Below are 26409 nucleotides of genomic sequence, written 5' to 3' on the forward strand. Positions count from 1 at the left end.
ATTCTGTGTCTTACAATCTTATTCTCCACAACCACCTGATGAAGGAGCAATGCTCCGAAAGCTAGTGATTCCAAATAAACCTGTTAGACTATAACCTCGTGTTGTGCGATTTTTAACTATTGAACTGGGTGTATTCTGGTTCTTCTGTAGATAAGCTTAGCAGGAATTTCACCCATAACACAAGAGTTTTTATTCTGCCAACTGTTCACATCAGTGATGACATGAGATATAGCTGGAAATACACTGGAGATCAAGAAAAGGGAAATTGCCTTAAAAGATGTGGACAGTTTCCTCACTGCCTCAAGGGATAAATGCCTTTCTTGATTTGCCACCGAGCCATAGTCTTATGCCCAATATTCAGCCTCTGTCATACAGTCTGATCTAAACTGGAGCAATGATTAATGCTCCACAGCTAGGCTAGTGAGATAAAAAGAGAATCACTCAACATTTCTATTGATTAGATTCCATGTGACTCTGCTGGTAGGACTGCATTGATAGATATCAGCTGAGAGCAAGATGAGAGTGATACTCCTGCAGTTAAATAGCCGACTGAGAGTCCCACTTCGGTGTACTTTTGGAACAGTATTCCAACAGGATCTCACATTTTTTGAGCAGGAGAGGACGACATTTTGACTGAAATATTATGGAAATAATTTTGGGATTAGTTGACTGAATAAAATGGCCATGACTGATTTCACCATTCATTTCCGATCTTTCCTGATTTTAATTCACATTTGAGTTTATAACAGCTGACTTAATCACTACAGCCATTTTACATCAATAAAAATCAAAATACCTCCTTTCTTCTCAAAAGGTTCTTGTTGGGAATCCTTGGTGTCTATTCAGAAAGGGAGATTTGTGGGGCTTGGAAAGAATTATGAATTCTGAGGAGAATGTAGTTTATTTGTTGTTTTTAACTAACTGAGCTCTCAGCACTTGCCTTAGATCCTGTGTATTATATTGCAAGTGTCACTTAATCAGGTATTTTCCCACATGGTAAATATTAAAATTTAGAAGGGAACGCTACATGTAGTTAGAAAAGCAATAACGGAAAATATGATTTATTCTTCACATTATTTGTGCTTCTCATCCATAGTTAATCCTATTACAAGCCAGTATTAATATGTCTGCATACAGGAGTGGAGCTCTCTCAGTGAGGTAGCTGCTGCTCTCGTACTGTGAAAAAAGAATTAATCACAGCTGACATTCTCATTGACTGTATCCTCATTGATATCACATGGTCCTGCTATGGAAGGTGATTGGCGTCAGTGTGCTGAAGGTTGCTCCTTTGCTAAGATGTGGGTCAGAGTGTGAGGATGAATTCCAGCTGTTTCAGCTCAAGCCTGTACAGCATCAAGACATCCATATGGTAAGAACTAATACTACGGATCATCTGCACAATATTCCAGAGGTGAATGGATAAACCATCATGCATATACAAAGTAGGGCCTCCATTTATTTTTGCTTCTCCTATTATTTCCCTCTCTTGTGCTATTTTCTCTTTTTTTTCACATCTGTCCCAACCTATTTTGCTCTTTTTCCCCACATGTCCTCATTTTTTAAAATCTCTATTTATCATTATATTTCTCTCTTTGTTTCTCATTCATCATTTCCATTTTAATTTCTACTCCTGACATTCTGGTTTTCCAATGTCTCTCTCCTTTCCCTACCTCACTCTTTCTCTCACAATCCCTAATTTAATTTCCTGAACTGCACATGCATCACTCTCTCTCTTTCTCTCTGTAATCTCAGTGCTTTACAGAGAGGCAGGCATTTTTGTAAAAAAGGTTTCTAGTACTACACATATGGTAGTGTGGATAATATCCAATTTACAGAAGGTTACAACTGTAAGTTTGCAAAGTGGGATGTTTTGCAGCCATATCAGAGTGGTTTGAGATAATGTCAGACACTGTAGCCTATGTCTTGGCTCCTGTACATGTATGAATACACACAAAGTAAAAGGGATTCATGCATGTCACTTTGTATTGTACATGTTCAGCACAGTTATTGATTATTTACCTGTGCAATATGCATAAGGTAACAAGAAGGCTACAAGGATTATATTACTTGGTTTTATCTGAATTAAATGGATTTCAGTGTTAACTCCAATATATGGATAAGATGCATCAGAAGCGCTCATTCTTATCTGGTACTGTACAGTTGGAGTGTTGGTCTATGTCTGTTCCTATGTATCCGTTGTACAGATGGATAATGGACAGCGTGTTTATTCATGTGATAACATAAATTGTGGAGGATGCTCCTTCAATATGAACTCATTCATTGGGTCAGAGAAAGGAACATTTTAAAAGTTTTTTTTAAATGATCAGAGACAGGGAGGTACAGAGGAGTTAAAGAATTTGGATGTCCATTTTTACAAATCACATAAGCTTTAAAATCCAGTTGGTAGGTTAAAAAATTTAAACAAATGGCTAATGAATTGTTAACTTAACATTAAAGGAGGTGGAACTCAAGACTAAGGAAGTGATACTTCAGCTATGCTGCATTTTGGTCAGAATGCATCTGGAGTACCCACTCCAGTTTGGAGCTCACATCTCAGGAAAGGTAGTCCTGTACAAGAAAACGTAAGAATAACCAGAATGATATCAAAACTTAAATCATGAGGTTTGATGCTATAATTTTGATTTGTTGTCCCTTCAAGGATAATTTAATCAGCTTATTTCAAATGATACATTAGTTTAATAGACTAACCCCTAAAAAGAGAATGGCTTGGGTCACTTAGGAATCTTTAAAAAATCCAAAATATGATTCCAACCAGCCTGGAGTCTATCCACTTCATTATTTAAAGAGAAGCAGTGACATAGTGGTAAAGTCATCAGGTTAAAAGTTACAGAAGGCTCTGGCATATGTACTAGGGTCATAGTTTCAATTGCCACCACAGCTGCTTGTGGAATTTGAGTTTATTGAGTGACTCCATGCAACAGTTGTGGTTAAAACACATCAGATTCACTAATGTTTGAATGTTCAGAAAAGGAAATCTGTTGTCCTTATCTGGTCTGGTTTATATGTGACTCCAGACCCTCTTGGGGAAAGCCCAACATGAAATGTCTGTGGGCCCATGGCTAAAGAAGGAATGTAATGCTGAACTTGTAATTTACTTTTTCTTTCTACTTTGTACCTAAGATTTTGTACCTTGCGACCTTTTATACCTAAAATGGCACTGGGAATGGGACATTGTACACTTTTCGCTGCACTCAAGTATATGCAACACTAAAACCTAATTCTAATATGGTTGATGTTTAAATATCCTCTGAAATGTCCTAACGAGCTATTTGATTGTATAAAATCAAACTACTACAGAATGTGGGTAAATGCAACTGGATAGACTACAGAGTTTTGACCTTGGTACTGGAAATTATAAAGGCACCCCTCACTCTCTCAATCCTGTGGTGTCTATTTTTTAGCCTTGGGGACCTGTGCCAAAATTGGGACAGATATCCCACAGACTAGTTAAAGTAACAGCCTGATATAAGCATACTCACCTAAAACTGTTACATTCTACTGTGAGAGCATGCAGAAAAGCAGGCCTGCTATTACCTGAATCATCACAGCCATGTTTTGGTTTCTCAGAGCACCCATGGTGCCAGATCTACTGAACTTCTCCAACACTTTTGGGTATTATTTCAGATTTCCAGAATTGGCAGTATTTATCTTATTATTTTGAGTTGGGTAGAAGCTTTCGAAGAATCAGCTGAGTGGGAGAAAAGCTGACCAAGAACAAGTTGCATAGCTGATTTGTCCCATTTCTGAAAATTAAACTGGATAGCCACGAAAATCTGGTCAAGGGTGACAGTGTCCTGTAAGTGGAGACACATGTACACCATTTCTGAAACAAGCATAAACCTTAATTTACAATTTTGTACGGTATGATCTGCCTGTACAGCATGCAAAACAACACTTTTCACTGTACATGTGACAATAGTAAATCAAATCAAAAATCAAGTTGTAGGTCAACAACACTGAAATAAGTGAACAGATAATTTCCTTTACTGAGGTTGGTTTAGAAATACCTGTAGATTCTTACACTATTATTCTTCTTTGTACCTTTTGCATCCATTCATCACCCAAATAGACAGAAGGGGACTATTCTTTAATAAACACAGAAAGTTCTAGAAATATCCAGCAGATTTGACCACATCAGTGGAGAAGGAAACAAAGTTCATGCTTTAAGGTCAATAATGTTTCATCTCCATCACAGATGAACTGCTGAGTATTTCCAGCATTTTCAGTTTTTTCTTCAGACTACATTTCTCATTCCTTGAATTTAACTTCCTTCATGGCATCACTTCTCTGTATTTCTGAAACGTTCCCAAGCCTACGTCAACACCTTCTTCCCTAAACAATTTATTGTTGTCTTTTGAGTATTCCAACATTCTATGCCTCACCATTGAATGTTATGCTTGGCATGGTAGCATCATGAATACTATCGAGAGTGGTAATCCAAAGATAGGTGTGATAAAAAATTTTCCTTTTTTTCTTTACACTCATAAGTCGTCAGGTGAAAAACTCTCTAATCTGATAAAAGTGAACAGCAAATCATTCATGACAACCTAAACACGTGCAGGTACAAAGCTGAGCAGTGGAAGGAGGTGAAATATTTGTGTTTGGGGACAGTAGCACAATTTCAAAACATAATAGGGTACAAATATATAAATCAGGAATAGCTGGAATCACTCAGCATCTCTCTTCAGGAAACTTCACTTCAGCTTAAAATATTACCTCTGTTTCTCCCTCCACAGTTGCTGTCAGACCCATTAAGTATTTCCAGCATTTTCTATATTTATTTCAGATTACAAGCTTCTGTTGTATTTTGCTTTTACATACCACGTATTATCAGCTAATAACTTTTTAATCACAGTATTAACATATTAAAATGCTTTAGCATATTTTTAGGAGCTACTGTGACACGAAAGTAGATGTTTAATTTTCAAGCTAAAATGGCAATTTTTGCCGAAGATGCAAGTTTCATTTTGCAGTGGCTTTATTTTTATTCTCTTGTGGGATGCGGGTGTCGCTGGATGGACTGGCATTTATTGCCCATTCCTAATTGTTCTCAAGAGATTGGTGATATGCTGCCATTTCAAAACTGCTGCAGTCCATGTGTTGTGGGTAGACCTGCAATGCTGTTTGGACTTTAAACTCACATGAAGGAATGGCAAATATATTTTCAAGTAGGAATAGTGAGTTGCTTGGAGGGAACTTGCAGAGGGTGGTGTTCCCGTGTCCCCCTAGTTGGAAGGCATTGTGAATTTTGAATGGGCTGTCTGAGGATCTTTGATGAATTCCTGCAATGTATCTTGTAGATAGTACACATTGCTGCTACTGAGCGTCAGTGGTGGAGGGAGTGGATGGTTGTGGATGCAGGGCCAATCAAGCATGCTGCTTTGACTTGGATGGTGTTAAGCTTCTTGACTGCTGTTGGAACTGTATTCATCCAGGCAGTTGGGGAATATTCCATCACACTCCTGACCTGCACCTTGCAGGTGATGGACAGGTTTTGAGAGGTTGGGAGGCAAATCACTTGCAGTATTTCTAGCCTCTGCTCTTGTAACCATTGTGTATATATGATGAGTCCAGTTGAGTTTCTGGTCAATGGTGAACCCCCAGGATATTGATAGTGGGGAATTCAGCACTGGCAATGTCATTGAATATCAAGTAGTGATGGTTAGATTGTCTCTAGTTGAACATGGTTATTCCCTGGCATTTGTGTGGCGTGAATGTTACTTGCCACTTGTTAGCCCACAGGTGGATATTGTCCAGGTCTTGCTGCATTTGGACATGGACTGCTTTAGTACCTGAGGAACTGCAAATGAAGTTTAAAATTGTGCAATCATCAGCATTAATCCCCACATCTGACCTAATGATGGAGGGAAGGTCATTGAAACAGCTGAAGATGGACTTAGATCACTACGGCCTGAAACTCCTCCAGAGACATTCTGAAGCTGCAATGTCTGACCTCCAATTACCACAGCCATCTTCCAAAGTGTCACTTGTGATTCCAACCAGGGGAGAGCTTTCTCTGATTTCCATTGACTGGAGATTTGCAAGGGTTTTAATGTCACACTCAATCAACATGGCTTTGCTTTCACAGTCTGGAATTCAACTCTTTTGTCCATGTTTGAACCAAGGCTGTAATGAGGCCAGGAGCTGGGTAGCCCTGACAAACCCCACACTGGTTATTGCTGAGCAGGTTATTGCTGAGCAGGTGCTGATAGATAGTGCTGTTGATGACAAATTCCATTACCTCTAAAACGATCAAACTTCTTCCTTTTGTTGTTTCACTTAAAATCAAAGCCATTAAGATTAAGCTAGTCAACAATTTAGTTTCATTCAAGCTTCTTGAAATGTGAGGCTATATCATTGGTAGTTAGGATGCTGCAGCTGCTGGTGTCAAACCAATGCCCAGTTGCAACTTGGCTAATACCAAATGCCATCTCAATGAGCTTGTGAAAGTGCTGGATATTTGGAGGAGTTGACAGTCTTCTATACACTAATAACCATATGTTGAAGATTGCAAAAACCTTCCAGAGAATTACAAAAATTTTATTGTAAACCTAGAGTTTTGCAGATACATCACTTTCCACCTTTTCCCTTCTGGACCTTTCCATCTCGAAACCAAACAGTTCCTGGCATGTAGCTTAGCTTGTTTGTCTTTCTGTATTAGGAGACCAAACACATAATTAACCAGTCACTTTGTGAATAAATTACAAACCACACACCCTGCGCACAAGGACTGGTGTAAACGTAACAAAAATCAGAAAGGCGGAAAAAGATGGGGAGCATTAAATCACAATGGTGTGGATGGTAAATATTGCATACCTCAGCTCACGCTGTGTCTTCCTATCCTTAAATGCTTGGAGTTTACTGGTGGACACTGCATGCTCCTTCTCCAGGGACTCCTAATGTGACTGTGGGCAGTTGGGAATTATGACCCCTCCATGACCTGGCCATGTCAGTGACCATTTGGGTGTTTTAAAAATGAAAATACAGTATTTCCTGAAACCAGGTAAGTCATTCATCCCCTCTTGGATGTCACTGAAGGATTGGCTGAATGATCAGTCAAATAACCTTGAGGCCTGACAAGTCTCTTTCTCCTAGCTGCTGATCTCTGGGTGGGCAGACTCTGATGGAGATTGTCATATTCTCTTTGTTCTTTATTTGTTCTTTTCTCTCTTTGTTTATTGATCAACTCCAAGATCTCTTCTCATTTCTTTAAAGATATTTCTCTAACCAACCTGTTCAATAATATCTCTGAACCACCTCTGGAGCAGGTGGGACTTAAACTCAAGTTCTCCCTTCTAAGAGGTAGAGACACTGCCACTGTGTAAACAAGAATCAAAATGACTACAACAGGATTCAAACCTGCAATCTTCTGATAACATCATGACCCACAAAAAAGTCAAATGCCTTACCAATTAGGTCACATGACCACCAAAAATTGCAAGATACCTTTGAATTGATCTGTACAGATACACCTGTACACAGCTCTTGAGCAGACGGGACTTGAAGACATACCCACTGGTCCAAAGGTAGGGACACTACTACTGCAACACAAATGCCCCCTCATGTTTCTATGCCAATAAGAAGAACAATGAGCATCACCTGCTCCTAATCAACTCTGAAGCTGTCCTGTTTGTCTATAAGGGCTTATGTGGTACAGTGATAATGTCCCTACCTCTGAATCAGGAGGCTCAGGATCAGTTTTCACCTGCTCTAGAGATGTGTCATAACATCTCTGAACAGGTTGGTTGGATAATGTCTAAAATGCTGTTTGATTCTAGGTGTTATTGTGGTACAGTGGTAATGTTCCTACCTCTGAGCCAGGAGGCCTAGGTTCAAGGTTCTAGCAACTTGAGGGATGCAGCGTAGCATTCTTGAACAGGTCGATATTAAGGATATACTTTCTGTTTGAACCTTTGGAAAGGATTTATGTTTCTAACTCTGAAAGATTACTGTCATTAAAATCTGCTGGTACTGGTGTTACACATGTGGAAGGCATTGCTTGTGACTGAATGCAAGAATGAGAGGACATTTTGCTTTCAGTCATGGTTATTGTAGCAGGACATCTTAGTCTGCAGTACAAGAGGAAGATGTTGCACTTGCAGCAAGTATCAATTTAAGAAACATTACTGTAAGTAGGCCATTCAGCCCATCAAACCTGCTGCACCATTCAATAACACCATTGCTGATCTGATTGCAGCCTTAACTCAACTTTTCCACCAGTCCCCCATTATCCTTGACTCCTTAGTAGATCAGTTTTAATAGTATTTCTCATTGTTTTAAATGAGAGATTTTTTTATTCTCAATATGTCACCAGTTATAGATTCTCCCAGAAGGGGAAACCTTCTCTCAGTATTTATCCTGTTAATCCTCCTCAAAGCTGATTAAACAATAATGCCTTTCATTGTTCGAAACTCCAAGAAGTAAAAGCCAAACTTGCTCAATTGCTCTTCAAAAAATAACTCCTTCAACACAAGATTTAACCTCATGAATCTTCTCTCACCTGTTTCCATGCAAGTAAGATCTTCCTTTTAAGGAGACCGAAACTATACAGAGTAATCTGGGTGTGGTCTCACCAGTGTCCTGAACTGTTAGAATAAGGCATGTCTACCTTTATACTTCATTCCCTTGCAATAAAGACAACATTCCATCTTCCTCCCTAATTACCTGCTGTTTTTAGTGCTTTTTCTGATTGATGTACAAAGACATTAGGTCCATCTGGGCTGCAGCATTTTGCAGTACATCTCTCTCCACTTTAAATAATATTCCACTTTTTATTTCTCTTGCCAAGTGGATGACCTGATATTCCCACATTGTACTCCATCTGCCAAGTTTTTGCCCACACAGTTTACATATCTATAGAAAATACAGACAAAGCAGGAGAAAGAGGAGGAAGGTCTCTTTGCAGGATGTATCTGCAATTCAAAAGCCCACCACCTCTTTGATTCAGACCTACTGCAGGGGTGGGTACTACACTATTTGTGTCTGTGAAGGTGACTGGATCCTTCCAGGTTGGAACATGCAGTATAGGTACAATTTTCCAGTCCATTGTCCATTTCTGCATCAGAGTTAATAGGAGTTCTGTTTGTCAGGATGGGTGACATTTTGTCTTCTCTCCGTATGGATAGAAGTAGGCAGAAGCATAAACATAAGGCTTTGTTTTGATAGTGGACCTCCCCATGTTCCAGGGTGCCACTCATAACTCCCATGGCTTTGTGGATGCTGAATTGCAATGATGAAGGGTAATGAAACCACAAAAGTTCTGACCCGTTCAGTGTGGAGTTGGTATGTGACATCACGCTGGTGAATGCCCACCGTCCTGGATAAGTTGGAGGGAAGAGGTAGGAGGCAGTTGGCACATCCACAATCTGCACAGGTTGTCTATTAGTCTTCATACATCCAACTCCAGCTCCTGCAAGTAAAACCACAGATCCCTATTGTTCAACAATCCCACAACCATTAAAGTGTTCTTGTTGCCTTTTTCATGGAAACACAGTAAATAAGTACAAATGTAGGCCATTCTGCCCTTTGAGTCTGCTGCAGCATTCAATGTGATCCTCTGTCTCAACTCATACTCCCACTCTCTCCCCATACCTTTTGACACCTTTAATTTCTAGAAAATCCAACTATATCTTTCTTAATAATATTCAGTGACTTGGCCTCCACAGCATTTGTTTTAGAGAAATGCACAGGTGCACTGCCCTCTGAGTGAACAGATTTCTCCTCATCTCAGTCTGACATGGTTGACCCAATATCCTGAGACCATGGCTCCTGGTGCTGAACCCCAAAGCAGGCAGGAATATCATCCCTGGTTCATTTTATCCAGCCCAGTCAGAATGTTATGTAACACATCCCCTCTCATTCATTCTTTGAAGCACCAGTGAATACAAGCCTAGGTGACTATTTACTCCTCAGACAGCAATCTTTCATCCTAGGAATGTGTGAAGTCAAACTATATTCTCTCGGTGGTGGGTATGTCTTTTCTTACGTAAGGAAGCTAAAGCTGCCCACATATTGGGTGAGAACATGCTATGGTGCTTTCGTAAGACTGAGTGGTCTGTGGTTAGCATGTTTCAAGACATGGGAACTCGACAGCTTAAGAAAGTGTAGGAGGAAGAGAAGCGACCACCAGACAGAAGGAGAGGAACAAGCAGGCAGTGAAGGAATCTCCTGAGTGCATTTCTTGCAAACCATTCCTCAGCTTTGAAAACAGAGAGAATGACCGTTCCTCTGTGGAGACAAGCCAGAACCGTGATCATGGCAGCGTGGATGGTCCAGCTGCTCATGGTAGGGAGGTAGGAAAAAGTATGGTCAGGCAAAAGTGATGGTGATTTATTAGTGAGGGGGAGTTGATTTGCTTTTCTGGCTGCAGACACGGGAAGAACATTCTAATGCTTGTGAGGATATCAAGGATTGTGATAACCTGCTGCATACTGCATAAATATCAAATGAACTTTTGATTACAATTTTCATTCATGTTGCTAAGAATGTACAGGTTTCTGTTAGCCTGTTAATTATATGTGCAACACAGCAAGTATAGATTGTTGCAATCCCAGTCGATGACATTATTTGACAAGTCAAATCTCAGACAGAAACCTGACTTGATAGATCATGTTCTTAGTTGATTTGGTTTTGATGAAGGGGTTTCTCATTGAAACAAAAATAAGCAGGCAATGTTGCAGATTTTGTTTTAACAGTAAAACGGATGTCTATTACAAAAGAAGTGAAATTTTAAAACAAAGATTTTTAAATGCACATTAAAAATATTCCCAATAATACTCAAAACATTGTGTAAATTGAAAAGAAACAAAATAGCTTTTGTATAGTATTTAAAACACGCAGTACTCAAAATACCACTTCTGCAATACTCACCCAGTGTCCTTGCATTTAACACCTTGTCATTTTCAGTCTCTTGGGACATCAACCTTTAGACAGGAGCTGCAGATTGTTTCTTCCTGGAGCTATCACATCTCCCCTGATCTGGACCTGATCTGCCTCCACACCATCTCCCATCCTGGGACCTAAATCACCCATCCCCCCCCACCCATCCATTGGATCCAACCTCAATACACCTGATTCAAACACTCGCCATCTGCTACCCCAACTGGAACCAATTTCTCCCGTCCAACTCGACCTACCTGAAACACTGCATCACCTATCTGGTCTATTTGCCATCTGGCACCCTACCCAGCTGGCACCCTTTTATCTGGCACCTACAAGTTTAGTTTACTACCATCCTAACTTTTCACTTCTCTTGTGTAAGTGAAAGGAGAGCTGAAAATGTGTTGCTGCAAAAGCGCAGCAGGTCAGGCAGCATCCAAGGAACAGGAGAATCGACGTTTCGGGCATAAGCCCTTCCTTGGATGCTGCCTGACCTGCTGCGCTTTTCCAGCAACACATTTTCAGCTCTGATCTCCAGCATCTGCAGTCCTCACTTTCTCCTCCTAAGTGAAAGGAGATATAGGTTTTGATGTGCATGGACCTTTTGCAATTTGAAACAACTTTCTTTTACTTCATACCATCATGACAATAGCAAGAAGAGTAATTTTGAAATGTTGCAGTTTAAAGAGCTCATGCAATGAAATGCACCTGCCTCTTCTGGCTGTTAGTAAGTTTATATGTATTGTGACAACGCTGTGCCTTTAAGAGTTGTCATAGAGTCATAGAGATGTGCAGCATGGAAACAGACCCTTCGGTCCAACCCATCCATACTGACCAGATATCCCAACCCAATCTAGTCCCACCTGCCAGCACCAGGCCCATATCCCTCCAAACCCTTCCTATTCATATACCCATCCAAATGCCTTTTAAATGTTGCAATTGTACCAGTCTCCACCACTTCCTCTGGCAGCTCATTCTATACACTGATCACCCTCTGCATGAAAAAATTGCCCCTTAGGTCTCTTTTATATCTTTCCTCTCTCACTCTAAAACTATGCCCTCTAGTTCTGGACTCCCCCACCCCAGGGAAAAGATTTTGTCTATTTACACTATCCATGTAGGCGGCACGGTGGCATAGTGGTTAGCACTGCTGCCTCACAGCGCCAGAGACCCGGGTTCAATTCCTGCCTCAGGCGACTCTCTGTGTGGAGTTTGTACATTCTCCCCGTGTCTGCGTAGGTTTCCTCCGGGTGCTCCGGTTTCCTTCCACAATCCAAAAATGTGCAGGTTAGGTGAATTGGCCATGCTAAATTGCCCGCAGTGTGAGGTGTAGGGGTAAATGTAGGGGAATGGGTCTGGGTGGGTTGTGCTTCGGCAGGTCGGTGTGGACTTGTTGGGCCGAAGGGCCTGTTTCCACACTGTAAGTAATCTGTAATCAAGTTCATTTATAATTTTGTAAACCTCTATAAGTTCACCCCTTAGCTTCTGATGCTCTAGGGAAAACAGCCCCAGCCTGTTCAGCTTCTACCTATAGCTCAAATCCTCCAACCCTGTCAACATTCTGAACTCTTTCATGTTTCACATCTTTCCGATAGGAAGGAGACCAGAATTGCACATAATAATCCAACAGTGGCCTAACCAATGTCCTGTACAGCCGCAACATGACCTCCCAACTCCTTACTCAATAATCTGAGCAATGAAGGAAAGTATACCAAACACCTTCTTCACTATCTTATCCACCTCCAACTCCACTTTCAAGGAGCTATGAACCTGCACTCCAAGGTGTCTTTGTTCAGCAACACTCCCTAGGACCTTACCATTAAATGTATAAGATTGGCTTTCCCAAAATGCAGCACCTCACATTTATCTGAATCAAACTCTATCTGGCACTTCTCAGCCCATTGGCCCATCTGGTCAAGATGCTGTTGTAATCTGAGGTAACCCTCTTCGCTGTCCACTACACCTCCAATTTTGGTGTCATCTGAAAACTTACTAACTGTACTTCTTATGCTCGCATCCAAATCATTTATATAAATGATGAAAAGCAGAGAACCCAGCACTGACCTTGTGGCACTCCACTGGTCACAGGCCTCAAGTCTGAAAAACAACCCTTCATCACCATCCTCTGTCTTCTACCTTTGACCCAGTTAAGTTTGTCTTGGTTTCTATTTAGAAAGTGATTAAATGAGAGGTACTGAACAGTCTGTGGTAACATAAACAGCTTGTGAAGTCTTGTTTTTTTTTAAGTTGGAAGAATAGAAGAAGTCTGGATGAGTGTGGCCAGCTCTTACACTTCAAGATTTCTTTTTTTTCAGCTTTTAGATTTAGCATAAGCTGCTGGAGTCATGAATAAGTACAAGCTATTTTTTCCCCTTTGTTACAGTTCAAACCTAGGGTTTCTCTCCCTACTGCTGGCATTGTATGTGAGAAAATCTGTCTTCTGAATTCGTCTTTTTGCCAAGGAGTGCGTTTATGGGAAGTTACTATATTGGAATAGTTAATTAGTAATATTTGCTGTATCTATTATTCTATTAAGCTTTCCAGAAGAGTTAAGTTAGTCCAAGTTCCTCTTTCTTTTGTTATATTTTAACTGTTGTGTTGGAATAAAGTGTGTTTTGCTTAAATAATTTGACTTATTGAATTGCATTGGGAACACAGCACCTCACGCAAATAAGAAACAGACAGGGTCTAGGCTACCTTCTTAAAATATTTTAAGGGGATCTAGTCTGTTCCATTACAGCATGATGTAAGAAAGTTGTATTGGAGGATTTTCTGTGTGAAGCACTTAAACATTTTAATATGATGGTGTCACTTGTTAGTTGTTCCAACATGGCCACACATTGGAAACATTTGAATTTTAGAAAATTGTGGCAGCTCTCTGGACAGGGCAATAATATTGGTGTGTGGTGCGAATGACTTTAAATGACACAATATCAGTAACATAACTGGGTAGCTATTTCGGATAGTGAGGTATTGTGTAGACCTACTTTAGCAGTCTCTACAAGTTCACCACATTGTCCTTTTTGTTTCAGATCGTGCAATTGTTATTGATAGCACTCACCATTGTCATCCTTTCCATGAGGCTTGGCGTTTTTTTTAAGAATGCACTTTTTTCCTCCACTTGTACACAAGCTCAGTGAATCTTTTAGTGTGTCACCCCGAGGTCACCCTGCCTTTACAATATATGTGACAAAGCACCCATTCAAATTGCTGTTGGGGCTCTTTACGTTAACAGTAACTGAGAATCCAGGTCTGAATGTTTTGTCAAGCTGCTGTATATCATAGAATCCCTACAGTGTGGTAGCAGGCTATTCAGCCAATCAAGTCCACACTGACTCTCAAACAGCATCCCACCCAGACCCACCCCATCCCTGTCACTCTGCATTTCCCTTGGCTAATCTACCTAGCCTGCACATCCCTGGATACCTTGGGTAACTTAGCATGGCCAAACCACCTAACCTGTACATCTTTGGACTGCAGGAGGAAACTAGAGCACCCGGAGGAAACCCACACAGACATGGGCAGAATGTGTAAAGTCCACACAGATAGTCACCCGAAGGTGGAATCAAACCTGGGTCCCTGGCACTGTAAGGCAGCAATGTCTAACCACTGAGCCACTGTGCTGCTATTAGAACAATAGCTGATAAATGATGTATGCAAATAAATGATGTATGCAAATAAATGATGTATGCTAATTTTTAGCATTTTCTGCAAATGGTCAAGTAAGTGCATCATTATGTCATTACATCACCCAATTACATTACATCATATAATTTCATTACATCACCCAATTTATTCCAGATTTTTAGTTACCAATGTCGACACTTCTGATGGGTTATCTTGATTTACTATGGCTCTTTCTCTCATTCACTTTTTCCTGTACCCATCTCCTCTGGTGGTATTTCTCATCCCTCTGCATGTTCATGATTCTCTGCATTTATGCAGTTCTTTCTTTCCCGGGGTCTGTTTGTTAACATCAGTATTGTTTTGCTTCCTCTCCTGGTCTCTTTTTGCTTCTCTCTTTCTTTCTCTCTCTCTCTCTCTCTCTCTCTCTCACATCATTTTTTTCACTGCATTTTGCCATCAATTCTGCCAGTCATTGGCTGCCTGCCTTCACCTTGTTGTAAAATTTTCCATTACTGCTCAACGGCGTACAGTGATTCGTCCTCCCACTCGTGTGTGGGTTCACTTTTTTTTCCAAAAGAAGCAGCAGCTCACAATGAATAAACCATGACTGTTGAATGCAGTCCTGCATCTGCCAGTAGGGATTGAGACACCACAATCAGCCGCATAGATCAAGCCTTTACATCGAGTGGGAAGAACAGCTGGTCACTCTGGATGTATCCTGATTAACTCTCACCTTCATCCTGCTCATGTTTATATTTGCAGGTCGCTTTGAGGCACTGGTAGGAGCGAAGAATGATGGGAGCTCTGACACAATGCAGCCCCCAGGGGGAAGAGGTGGCCAATCCAGAGAAATCCCAGAATTCTTTGCAGCTCAGCCAGGAGAATCGATGGGGTTGGATGAAGAGAGTGTGTCTGAGGGCAAGCTACAGTGTCCTCCTCTGTGTCCTGTCCCAGATCCTGGTAAGTCTTTGGGTAGGGATGCAAATCATCAAATGTATTGTCAAAACACTTGATGTCAAACATGACATCAGTCAAAGTGGTACTTCTGCTTTACATCTGTCATAACCTATCCAATATCCATTATATGGTCCACTGAACAAAGGGATGGATATAAATGCAGTTAAAAGCATTAATGTTGGTTATGATCAAGTGATATCTTTTAGATTTATATGGAGGTTAGCTTCGTAGGGCATATCCACAATGTGCCATTGTTGCCTGGTGACCTTTATGGAGACCAGAGTAGTAGATGCAAGCAACCTTAAGAGCAAAATATTGCTAGTCAGACAAAACTAAACATAAGGACATGGATTATTCATATGATAATAGTGCTGATAGTCATGGAGAATGATGTCTGTATATCACTGCATTAATTGTGAATGAAATAAATAATTGTTGGTTTAGTAGCATTCGATTATTGCAATCACAGGTAACAAGGCAATAATATCTCTAAAAGTATTGATAAGATAGTAAAAGCACTAACGATACACCCAATAAAGCAGAAATAACCGTGATAACCAATATGGATGGAAAATCAGAGAATAAGGCCGAAGTAGCTGGGTATTAAGTAAGCAGTCATCAGTTGCTGCAAACAGAGCATTGCACATTATTTGGGAATTTCAGAGAAAGAGGACAAATAAAAAACACTGCAAAAGCAGAGGAAACTGACAGCATCGATCTGCACCCCCTTCTTGCTACATCATCGCAGTCAGCCAGTTCCTGCTTTCTGTTCACCTTCAATTATCCCTTGTTCAGAGGTTTGAGGCTAAGAGATTGCAATTACCCTCAGAATTGCTACAAAGCAAACAAATCAATGTAAGAATGTAATAGATTTACCTCCCTCTCCTCAATCTTTTCTTCTTTTACAACTCTTTATATTTTTACCGCTCTCTCCTGTTTAGTTTTGGACATACCCACTAGGAGTATGAGTAAGAGGTACATGATGGTTTGCGATACAGGAATTACTGCCACCAGCACGCGGTAGGTGAGAAAGAGAATAAAGATCTTTATTCTAAAAGTCCCTTGGTTGGTGATGTGCTCAGTTGGGAACAGTACTGTTAGCATGGTCAGGCTCAGTTGTGCTGTCTATGCTGCATGTAAAATGGCTGTTTCAAACAAATGACGTTGCTCCAGAATGGAGCCAGTGGTGTATTGGTACTTTCATTGGGCTAGCAATTCAGAATCTCAGGCTAATGGTGACCAAGTAGCCATTGTCAATTTGCTCCCAGGTGTCTCGTCTGGTTCACTAATGTCCTTTCTTTAGCAAGGAAGTCTGGCCAACGCATGACTGCCTCTAGGTTATTAGGGATGTGCAATAAATGCTGGTCCAGCCAGTGATGCCCTTATCCAACAAACAAATAAAAAGGAAGTTTAAATCCAACTCCTGCCTGCACACAGCCATAGAGGAATGAGGTAAGTGCTAAGAATGAGGTGTGTTCAAAGTAACAGGTCAGCCAGCACCAGTGGAGAAAAACCTGAGTTAATATTTTAGTTAATGTGACCCTTTATTTCAGATTTACAGCACCTGCAATACTTTGCTTTCAAGATGATATCGCCATCTTGCTTAGGGAATGTGCTCACTTGACTCATTTTCTGCTTCCAGTGTGTTATTTTCTGACTCTGAATCTATGCCCAGTTCTCTCATAGTATGGGATGGATGTGTTGCCCAATGCTGAGTGTGGAGAGGATCAATTCAGAGGCAAAGCAATTTGCTCCCAGGTCTGAATGAAGCTAGGAAATGCTTGGTTTCAGTTCAGAGGCTCGATGCATCATTGTACCATGCCACGGTGAAGTCTTCCTATTTCCTACACCTGCTAACTGCAATCTAAGTGAAGTTGGACATCTAGTCCTGGGAGCTCCATTCTGAAATGCATTAAAATGGTTTCCAGTTATCCTTTAATATCAGCAACCCTCCCTCCCCCCTCAAAAAAAAGGGGCTGTGATGCCTGGGCAAATCATATTGTGTGGGGATCTCCCTCTGTCATTGCAAATCACATTGTGCACAATGATCTCCCCTTGTGTGGCTCTCCAGCTTTTCCTTCGATTCTCCGAATGAAGGTCTCTGAATCTGCAGGTTGAACTTTGCTGTGATTACCATCCACCACTGTTTATGGGCCCAGCTGGGACCCAGGGTTTTCGTCCCAATTTGCTCTACTCTAGTGATAGTTCTGTCTGCCCAGATTTATCGACAAAGTAATATTCAGATTAGATAGAGGGAGACTGGTGATGTACTTGGATTTTCCAAATCATTTGATAAGTACTAAATCATAGGTGTAGCGGTATCTGAGATAACAGCACATGAGATGGAAGGAAACATACAAGAACAGATAAAGGGTTGGTTAGCTAACAGGAATTGGAGTGAAGTTAAACTGGTCTTTTTAGAGTTGACAGACTTTAACAGGTAAAGTCCAATACACATCAAAGGTGGGTCTTCAACTAATATATCACTGATTTGGATGAAGGGTCTGAATGTATGTTAGCTAAAATTGCTGATGACACCAAGGTGGGTGGGAAAGTAAATTCTTACAGTGTCTGCAAAGGGACATAGATGGGTTAAATGATGGGCAAAAGACTTGGGAGATGGAGTGTAATATGAGTAAATGTAAACTGTCCATTTTGGCAGTAAGAATAACAAAAACAATATTCTATTTAAATCTAAAGACATTGCAGAAATCAATGGTATATTGTGATATGGTGGGAGTCTTGATACATGAAATATATGTTAGTAAGCAGGTACGTCAACAGATTTAGGAAGGCAAATAGAATGTATTTTTTATTGAAAGAGGAATGGGGCATAAAAGTGAAGAAGTTTTATCACAGCTGCATTGGCAAAACCACATCTGGAGCACTGTGTACAGTTTTGGTTATTTGAAAAAGATACTGCTTTAGAAGCAGTTCCAAGAATGTTCACTTGACTCTCTTTCCTGGGATGAAGGGTTTATCTTATGAAGAGAGGTTCGGTAGGTTAGGCCAATTTCCATTGGAGTTTCACAGAATGCAAAATGATCTTACTGAAACATATAATCTCTTGAGATTTGATAGGATACCAGGAGGACTTTTTCTCTCACCGGGGAGACTAAAAACAAGGGACATAGTTTATGAATAAGATGTCTCCCTTCCAACAAAACTGAGGAGAAGTTCTTTCCCTCAAAGGCTCATTAGAATATTGAGTTTTCTTCTCCAGAAGGCTGTGTCTTTTAAATTTTATTCTGGCCAAATTGAGTTACATAGATCTTTGATAGACAAGGGAATCACATGTTATGAGGTATAGACAGGAAAGTGGAGCTAAGGCCACAGTCAGCTCAACCTGCTCTTATTGGATGTTGGGGCAGGCCAGAAAGGCCAAATAGTCCACTCCTGCTCCACGCCCTATGACCTTGGACTTTGTTGTTTGTATCACTCAGAGAGTAAGTACCAAATGCAGCTAAGCCGTGAAAAAGACTTAACATGTATGTGAGATGTAATTTCTCACATAATACTCCTTTGAGATGTAATCTAATGTTGCACGCATCATACATGTCTCAATTAGTTTGATTCTAGCTCTTTATTTGTGCAGTTGTTTCTTTGCTGCCACCAATTCTGTAAAACATTCTACACATTGTAAGCTGGATTCTGGTTGCGACATTTATTGCTGGGATTTACCAGAGTCCAGTCAACAAAACCATTTGTGTTTTTATAGAGCCTTTAGTATAGTGAAATGATCCAAAGGAAGGATTTTAACATCCAAAATTTGGCATTGGATCATTATAAGGACATATTGGGGTAAATGACATAAACTTCTTCAAAGAGAAAGGTTTCAACATTTTCTTTTGAAGGAGGATAGAGAGAGGATAGAGAGAAAGAGAGGAAGAAATTTAAGTTACTGAAGGCATGGCCATATTAGTGATTGAGATCAGGGATTGAGGCATTACTAGAGCAGGAGACAGAGTGAGTGATGAGAGAACAGAACTTGGTGTGAGTTAGGACACAAGCAGCAGAGTTTTGATGACCTTGGGTTTATAGGGAGGGAAGATAAGTGGCCAGATGGGAGAACATTGGAACAGTCAAATCTAGAGATAATGAAGGTCTGAATGAATGACTCAGCAGCAGCTGAGCTGAGACAAGGGAGCAGTCAGACAGAGACACAGACTGAAGAGTGATCTCTCCAGATAAGATTTTAATTCTCATATCACAAGATTTTCAGACAAGGTGTGAATTAAATATTACACTGTGGAATCAGAACTAGATTCCCCCCTGGACATGAGCTTTATTCCACTGTAGCTTAAAAGGATGAAAAAGAAATCACAGTAACAATCCATTAAAGGCTGTGAATGGAACAGCTGCGAGGTTACTGAGCAGTTAGTCATTATAACAGAGCAATAGGCTGATTAAAGTTACCCTTGTTGCATGTATGCACAACTCTGGAAATTTTAAAGCTGAGAAATGCCACTGATAGGCAGATGGGAATCCTGATAAACTGTTTGCAAACTTTGCCGACAATGATCATTCTGTGTATTAATTAGTGACACAAGACTCTTAAGTATGTAGCGTTCCTTAACCAGAGAACTGCAAATTAAGATTTCTCTGGTAGAAAAGCAGATCAATTAACAAAGGATAAACTGAAATTCAAAGCTGATTCATTTTTGGTGTGTGAAACCCAGTAACACAGTAGGAGCATTCACCTACTGAGCTGTGAAACAATTTCACTCTATTCCACAATGAATTGACAATAAAAGTAATGTAGTAATCAGAAAAAGACATGCATCCTATCCCACTGATTTAACCTGGCTTTCTCACCATCCAGTTCCTATTTTCTGGCTCAATCTGACCATTTCTTACTTATTTGTTTTTACCCTAGACAGATTTTCCTTCCAATTTACTATTGAATGTTTTAAATATGTCCATTGCTGCATTGATTGATTTGTATGTTCTAACTTAGCAATTAACTATGAGTAAGTTGTTCCTTACAAAATGTTGAATTCTTTGCTTGCAAGTTGACTGCCTTTTCAAAACGGAAACCCTAAGTCAACATCAAGCATTCATTGAGCAGATTCAATACATCTCAAGGTTATAGAGTTACATTGGTGCTACATGTATTTTAGGAATGCTGATGGGACCAAATAGAAGGAGCCTCATTCTGGATAGAATTCATGCTGTACCTGCCCTGGAGTGCCTGTTGAGATTGATTGCCAAGGGGATCAAAGGTTACAGGGAGAAAGTGGGTAAATGGGGTTGAAACGCTATGATTGAATGGCAGAGCAGACTCGATGGGCTGAATGGCCTAATTTCTGCTCCTATGTCTTATGGTCTGAAGCTTTCTCAATTCTGCCTGAACCCCAAGCTGAGAAGCCTGTCATTCACTGCATCAGTGTGACATTTTCCCTTCTTGCACGTCAAGCAAATTAGAATTTATCCAAGTCAAGTTACCATTTTGCTCTAAACTAAAGTGAGTTTCTGAGAAAATTCTAAAAATGATAGGATATGTTGTGATTGCACAAATCCATCAAGTCAAAAGTGCCTTGTGATGTTCCATTATGTTAAAGGCACTATATAAATAGTTTGTAGCTCATTTAAATGTTATTGTCATTGTTCTACCAATTTTAATAATTTCTATATGCATTGATTCTGTATAACACAGTAAATAATTATCTCCCATGAATGGTCTGATTTCTCCGCTGCAGGTCCTTTGGGTTGTGTATCTATGCCAAGGTTATGGCATGGTTGCCTCTGGACAGAAAGTCCTCAGCCTCTTGCAACACCTACTGATGCCTGCAACTGCTTTCCCAGATACCAAGGTATGAGAAATGTCACCATGAAGGTTAACAGATGCTTGTCAATGAAGGTTGCACGTGTTATGTGGCTAAGTCAGCAAACAATGGGAAATTTGGAGAAATAATCCATCACAAGGATGTGAACCTGCCCATTTGCTGTGATTGTGTCTGCTGCTACAATCATCCAAGAAGTGGATGCGACATTGATGGATGTAGAGGCTCCCTAGGCTGCTATGGTTGCTTTATTTTGCATTCTTCCCACACGCTCATGAGTTATTAGATATTATGATTCATCGCTGGTTAGTACATAGATGAGTGTGCTTAGCCACTTTGTATGATCAAAACCCATGTGCGCCTGTTGAAATGTGGATATGATATTTGGCTTGTGCCTTTGGTATTTGGATTTGATTGCCCTTTAAAATGACTTGTCATTTTTGTCATCTTTGTTTTTGTATTGCCACAGTTAATTAATCATCTTCTTTAGCACTACAATACTGTCAATATATCCTGGGTAAGGATCTTCTATCCCTTATTGTAATTCCTCAACTTCAGTAGTTGACGGTTGTAGTTGTTCACATTGACTCAGAACAAAGTGTAAGGGATCCATCTAGGGAACACCTTCAACTTTGTAGTCACTGTGTAAATCAAGGGAAATACCTTGGTCAATATGCTTAGTGTGTCAGATGCAGCCAAATTGGTTCCGAGCATTACATCTTACCTGAAACTCATGTTCTTACACATTGACAAGTAAACGCTGCAATGGTGGCAGAGCTCTCATCAGCAGTTTGCAGCAGAACATTTCTAATGGCTCATGATCTGTTTCAATGATGAATTTTTTGCCAAATAACCAGATGTGTTTATTCAGGCCATGTTGTTTTTGAAGTAAAAGCAGTCATTTTATTTTTGTCTTGCAAAATACACATAACTCGGCCTTTTTGCCATCCACCCGCCTCAAGAAGTCATGGTATACAATAGTCAAGATTTTGCTGAAAAACTTGTTTGAGAGAATTGAAGATATACTGATGGTCATCTGGCCACAAATCGGATAGGTCCTTCTTGAGCATAATCTCTGTGGTGATATTTTTTCTGTGAACTGAGAATATATGGAGACAGGAAATTTTAAAAAAAGAATCTGAGGTACTGTCATAAATCCTCATTATTGTTTAGGGTCAGCATTTATTTTGCAATAATTATCTGACACCTATGGGACAAGGAATATGTCAATTGATCAAATATTCTAGATAATCAAGAGGTTTATATAATCAATGCAAAAACACATATTAAGTAATCAAAACATAATGCAGGGGGTATACACACATCAATCTTATACGTTATTTACAGCATGAATCACTTAAATAATAATACAACTTTGTCTTAAGTAAAACTTACCAGCAGAAAGCATTCACACTTGCACCTTCAACTGACTACTCACATATTGTGGTATTTGAGGAGAAATTGACTCCAAATTGAATTAATTATTGATGTTTCAAGTGGCCATTCAATTGACCAACAAGTATATTTACAAACAATAATAATCAGACAGAATGATACAGTAAACCTCATGGCATCTGAGGCATTTTTTTTGCCAGTTTAACAAGAGTGCCAGTTAAAACAAAGTTTGCTGTATTTTCTCAACCTTAACTGGATTGGTACAGTCTCCATGGGCAGAGTAAGTAATTGGACGTACCAGCGTTTGTCCTTTGCATCTAGTTTGGAAATAAATCTTGCTTTAGAAAATTGAGGATTGAATTTTGTGTCGGTTATTTATGTGGATACCTTGTTTAAGTGAAAGGTTGAGGTGCCCTCATGGTTTAAGTGCTGCAACTCAGATACGGTAAATGAAAAAAGACACAAGAGACGGGAACTCCTGAGTGAGGATCGAGGTATACTCTTATGGGTGGCATCTTACTTTAAGACGCATGTTGAAATGCTACACACATCTTTGCGATAGTTGACTTTCTGAATTCTGAATTTGCTCCAACTCATTCAGTTCCACTTGATGCTTCTCCTGAACATGTATAATTCACTTCCTTGAAGGATCGATAAATGGATTTGCATATCCTTAAAACTGCTGATTGCATTGAATTGACTTGTGTACAGGTATTTACGATCGTTGATGGGCTTGATTGCATCATGCATTTCAAGTAGTAAAGATGAGTTTGTGTATTTGCACTGCAGTGAAATTTTCATGTGGAACTATGAAAGAAAAATGCTGAAGAACCTCTATTCTGGCAGCAACTATGGAGAGAGAAACACAGCTAACATTTGGAGTCCGGTATCACTCTTCTTTTGAACTGACAGAAGCTGGAAAATGGTGATTTTTATGCTGTGTGGGAGGAAGAGCAAGTGGAACAGATTGAGGGTGCCCAAAAGTCAAAGACAATGATGATGACAGAGGAGAGATAGATGTGTAAATGTTAGCAGTGAAAAGGGAAAAATGGATATGTTCAGTTTAGAGCGAATCCAACAAAATACAATAAAACACAGTCAGGGAGGATGGCAGGTCTAAGAAAACGGAGTAGAAGAGGTCATTACCTGAATTCATGGAAACACATATTGAGAACTAGACACTGGAAAATGCCTAAGTGGAAAGTGAGGCATTGCCCTTCCAGCTTCATTTGAACACTGTAGCAGGCCAGGGATGGAAATGTTTTCATGGGAGCAAGATGGTTTCTGGAAATACTAAGCAACTGGGAGGTCAGAGTCACTCCTTTTGGCGGTGTTTCACAAAATGGTGCCCCAGTCTGTGTTTGGCCTCACCAATGTAAAGAAGACCACATTGTGAGCAGCAAATACAGTGGACAGGATCAAAGGAAATACAGTGGTGTTGTTATGATGGAGGTGGGAAGAACAATAATCACATTACGCAATCTATCAAGGCTTCAAATTGGAACTGACACCCTTAGTGTAACATATCTTCCTGGCGAAAGTTTAAAAATCACACAACACCAGGTTACACTCCAACAGGTTTATTTGGAATCAGTAGCTTTTGAAGTGCTGCTTCTTCATCAGGAGGTTGACAGCACTTTGAAATCTAGTGCCTCCAATTAAACCTGTTGGACTATAAGCTGGTGTTGTGTGATTTTTAACTTTGTCTACCCCCAGTTCACCACCAGCACCTCCAAATCATAGCTTCCTGAGGAAGCGTAACTAAAGGAACAGACAGTGGCATACCCTGACTGGAAAACTATGGCCGACAGCAACCTTTGTGTTCACAAAGTTGGATTTGCCATCTGGTATACGTTGTTGGATATGCTGCCAGAACTCCACAATATTATATAAAAGTCTCATGAAACTCATTAGTGGTAACCAATATGTCACTGTCATCACACATATCCTGATCCAGGGCCCAACATAGGCCAAAAACTGGGGTCTGGGGCTGTAAGCAGCCTACTTTGTTTGGGTTAGGGGTTCAGGACTGCTGAACTTGCATTGGATAGTTAGCCTATTGTTTGGATCAGGGGTCTGCTGAGCTCCAATCGAGGCCCTGCTGTGCTAGGATTGGGCCTATGATTTTTGTCCCTGACCTGACTCTTGACTCTAATGAAAATATTAAGGAGAGGTTCTCCTCTGATTTTAGTGAAGTCCTTGCACCATCCTGAATGATGATGTCTTTCCTGTTATGCATAACAGGGAAAACCCTGCATTCTCCTGAAACTGATTGGAGGTACAGTGTGGCTTAAGACTCCACAGAAACCTCTAATGTGGGCTTTGTAGCCAGACAACAACTAAAAAAATGTCAAAACCAATGCCAGGAACTCGACTGCACTCATCTATCTGATCAAGGCATTTGGTACAGTGAATTGCTAGTCTCTGGACTGTGCCCAAGGACTTGGATGTTTAATAAAATTCTTCACGACGCTGCAATTGCTTCATGATGTGCTTGAATTTTGTCAAAACAAACTCATTTGTCAACCCACGTCTAGTCAGCTAGGATTATGTGGGACAAGTGGGGGAGTGGAACTAGCTACGTTCTTCTTGTAGAGAGTTAACAGGAATTCAATACATTGCATGGCATCCTTCTGTTTTGTTACCATTCTATAAATCTATGATTATCAGACAGGCACCAAGAGAATGGAAATAAGCAAATGAGAGAATTTTGGAATGGCGTCAAAGTGAAGAAAATTTTGTTTCATTACCACTATAAATGGAGACACATTAACCCCTGCCCCTAATTCTAGACTGTTCTGCAGGGAGAAACCTCTCAGGTCCACCCTGACAAACCCCCTCAGGATCTCTTATTTCAGTAAGATTACCTCTTTATTCTCTAATGAGAGTAGCCCTAACTTGTCCAATATTTCCACATTCGATCCCAGAAATCAGAATTTTCTCTGAATCGATTCCATTGCAAGAATATATTTTCTTAGTTAAGGATAACAAAACTGTATACACAGCACTCCCAGTGCAATGTCACTTATTTTGCTTTCCCAATCATTTGTTATACCTAAAGGATAGATTTTTTTGTGATCCATGTACCCCAACATGTCTCCCTAATGGAAACTCTTTACTTCCTGTTGGCTAACCAATCCTCTAGCCATGCTAATATGTTACCCCAATACCATGAACTTTTTTCTTCTGGAGCAATCTTTTCTGTCTGCAGCACTCCCTATTCTCTCTTTGTTTTCAACAAACCTTGGGATGCTTTTAACATCATCTATAATGAAAACTGATAGAAAATATTTGTTCAGCACTTTTGCCATTCCTTGTGTCCCATTATTAATTCCCCTGTCTCACCCACTAAGGGAACAATACTCACTTGATCTATTCCATTTTTTTGTGTGTGCGTAAAAGCTCTGTCTCTAATTATCTTGCTTGCATCCTCAATGTTTCTTTTGCTTTTTTAGGCATTCTTTGCTGGTTTCTAAAATGCATCCAATCTTCTTACTTACCACTAATCTCAGGTTTGCAGATATCCCCTTTCGATTTGACACGACCTTTCGTTTCCTTATTTACCCATGGATGGTATATCCTTCTCATAATCTTTCTTTCTCAATGGAATATATCTTTGCTGAGAGTTTTGTGCCCTAAATGTCTGTCACTGCTTCTCTTTTGCCTTACTTTTTAACCTATTTTCCCAGTCCACTTTGAACAATTCTGTCTTCACACCCTTGTAATTGTTTTTTTTTTAAGCTAATAC

The 26409-nt window shown here is 40.1% G+C and overlaps 1 protein-coding gene across 3 annotated transcripts in view; it reads left to right on the forward strand.

Annotated features, from left to right (window-relative positions):
• ptpn5 (protein tyrosine phosphatase non-receptor type 5) overlaps nucleotides 1-26409 on the forward strand; it is a 120570-nt gene that overhangs the window by 43709 nt on the left and 50452 nt on the right. Inside the window, exons 1-3 of one of the 3 annotated variants that reach the window (XM_043706134.1) lie at nucleotides 1284-1369; nucleotides 15289-15486; nucleotides 21183-21296. In XM_043706134.1, the coding sequence (XP_043562069.1) occupies nucleotides 15319-15486; nucleotides 21183-21296 (282 nt within the window). In that variant the 5' untranslated portion in view covers nucleotides 1284-1369; nucleotides 15289-15318. Of the gene's footprint in view, nucleotides 1-1283; nucleotides 1370-14604; nucleotides 14617-15288; nucleotides 15487-21182; nucleotides 21297-26409 lie in introns of those variants that run through there. The other 2 variants (XM_043706135.1, XM_043706133.1) reach the window with 2 other exon arrangements.

This window comes from Chiloscyllium plagiosum, chromosome 16 (assembly GCF_004010195.1).
Source record: "Chiloscyllium plagiosum isolate BGI_BamShark_2017 chromosome 16, ASM401019v2, whole genome shotgun sequence".
NCBI lineage: Eukaryota > Metazoa > Chordata > Chondrichthyes > Orectolobiformes > Hemiscylliidae > Chiloscyllium > Chiloscyllium plagiosum.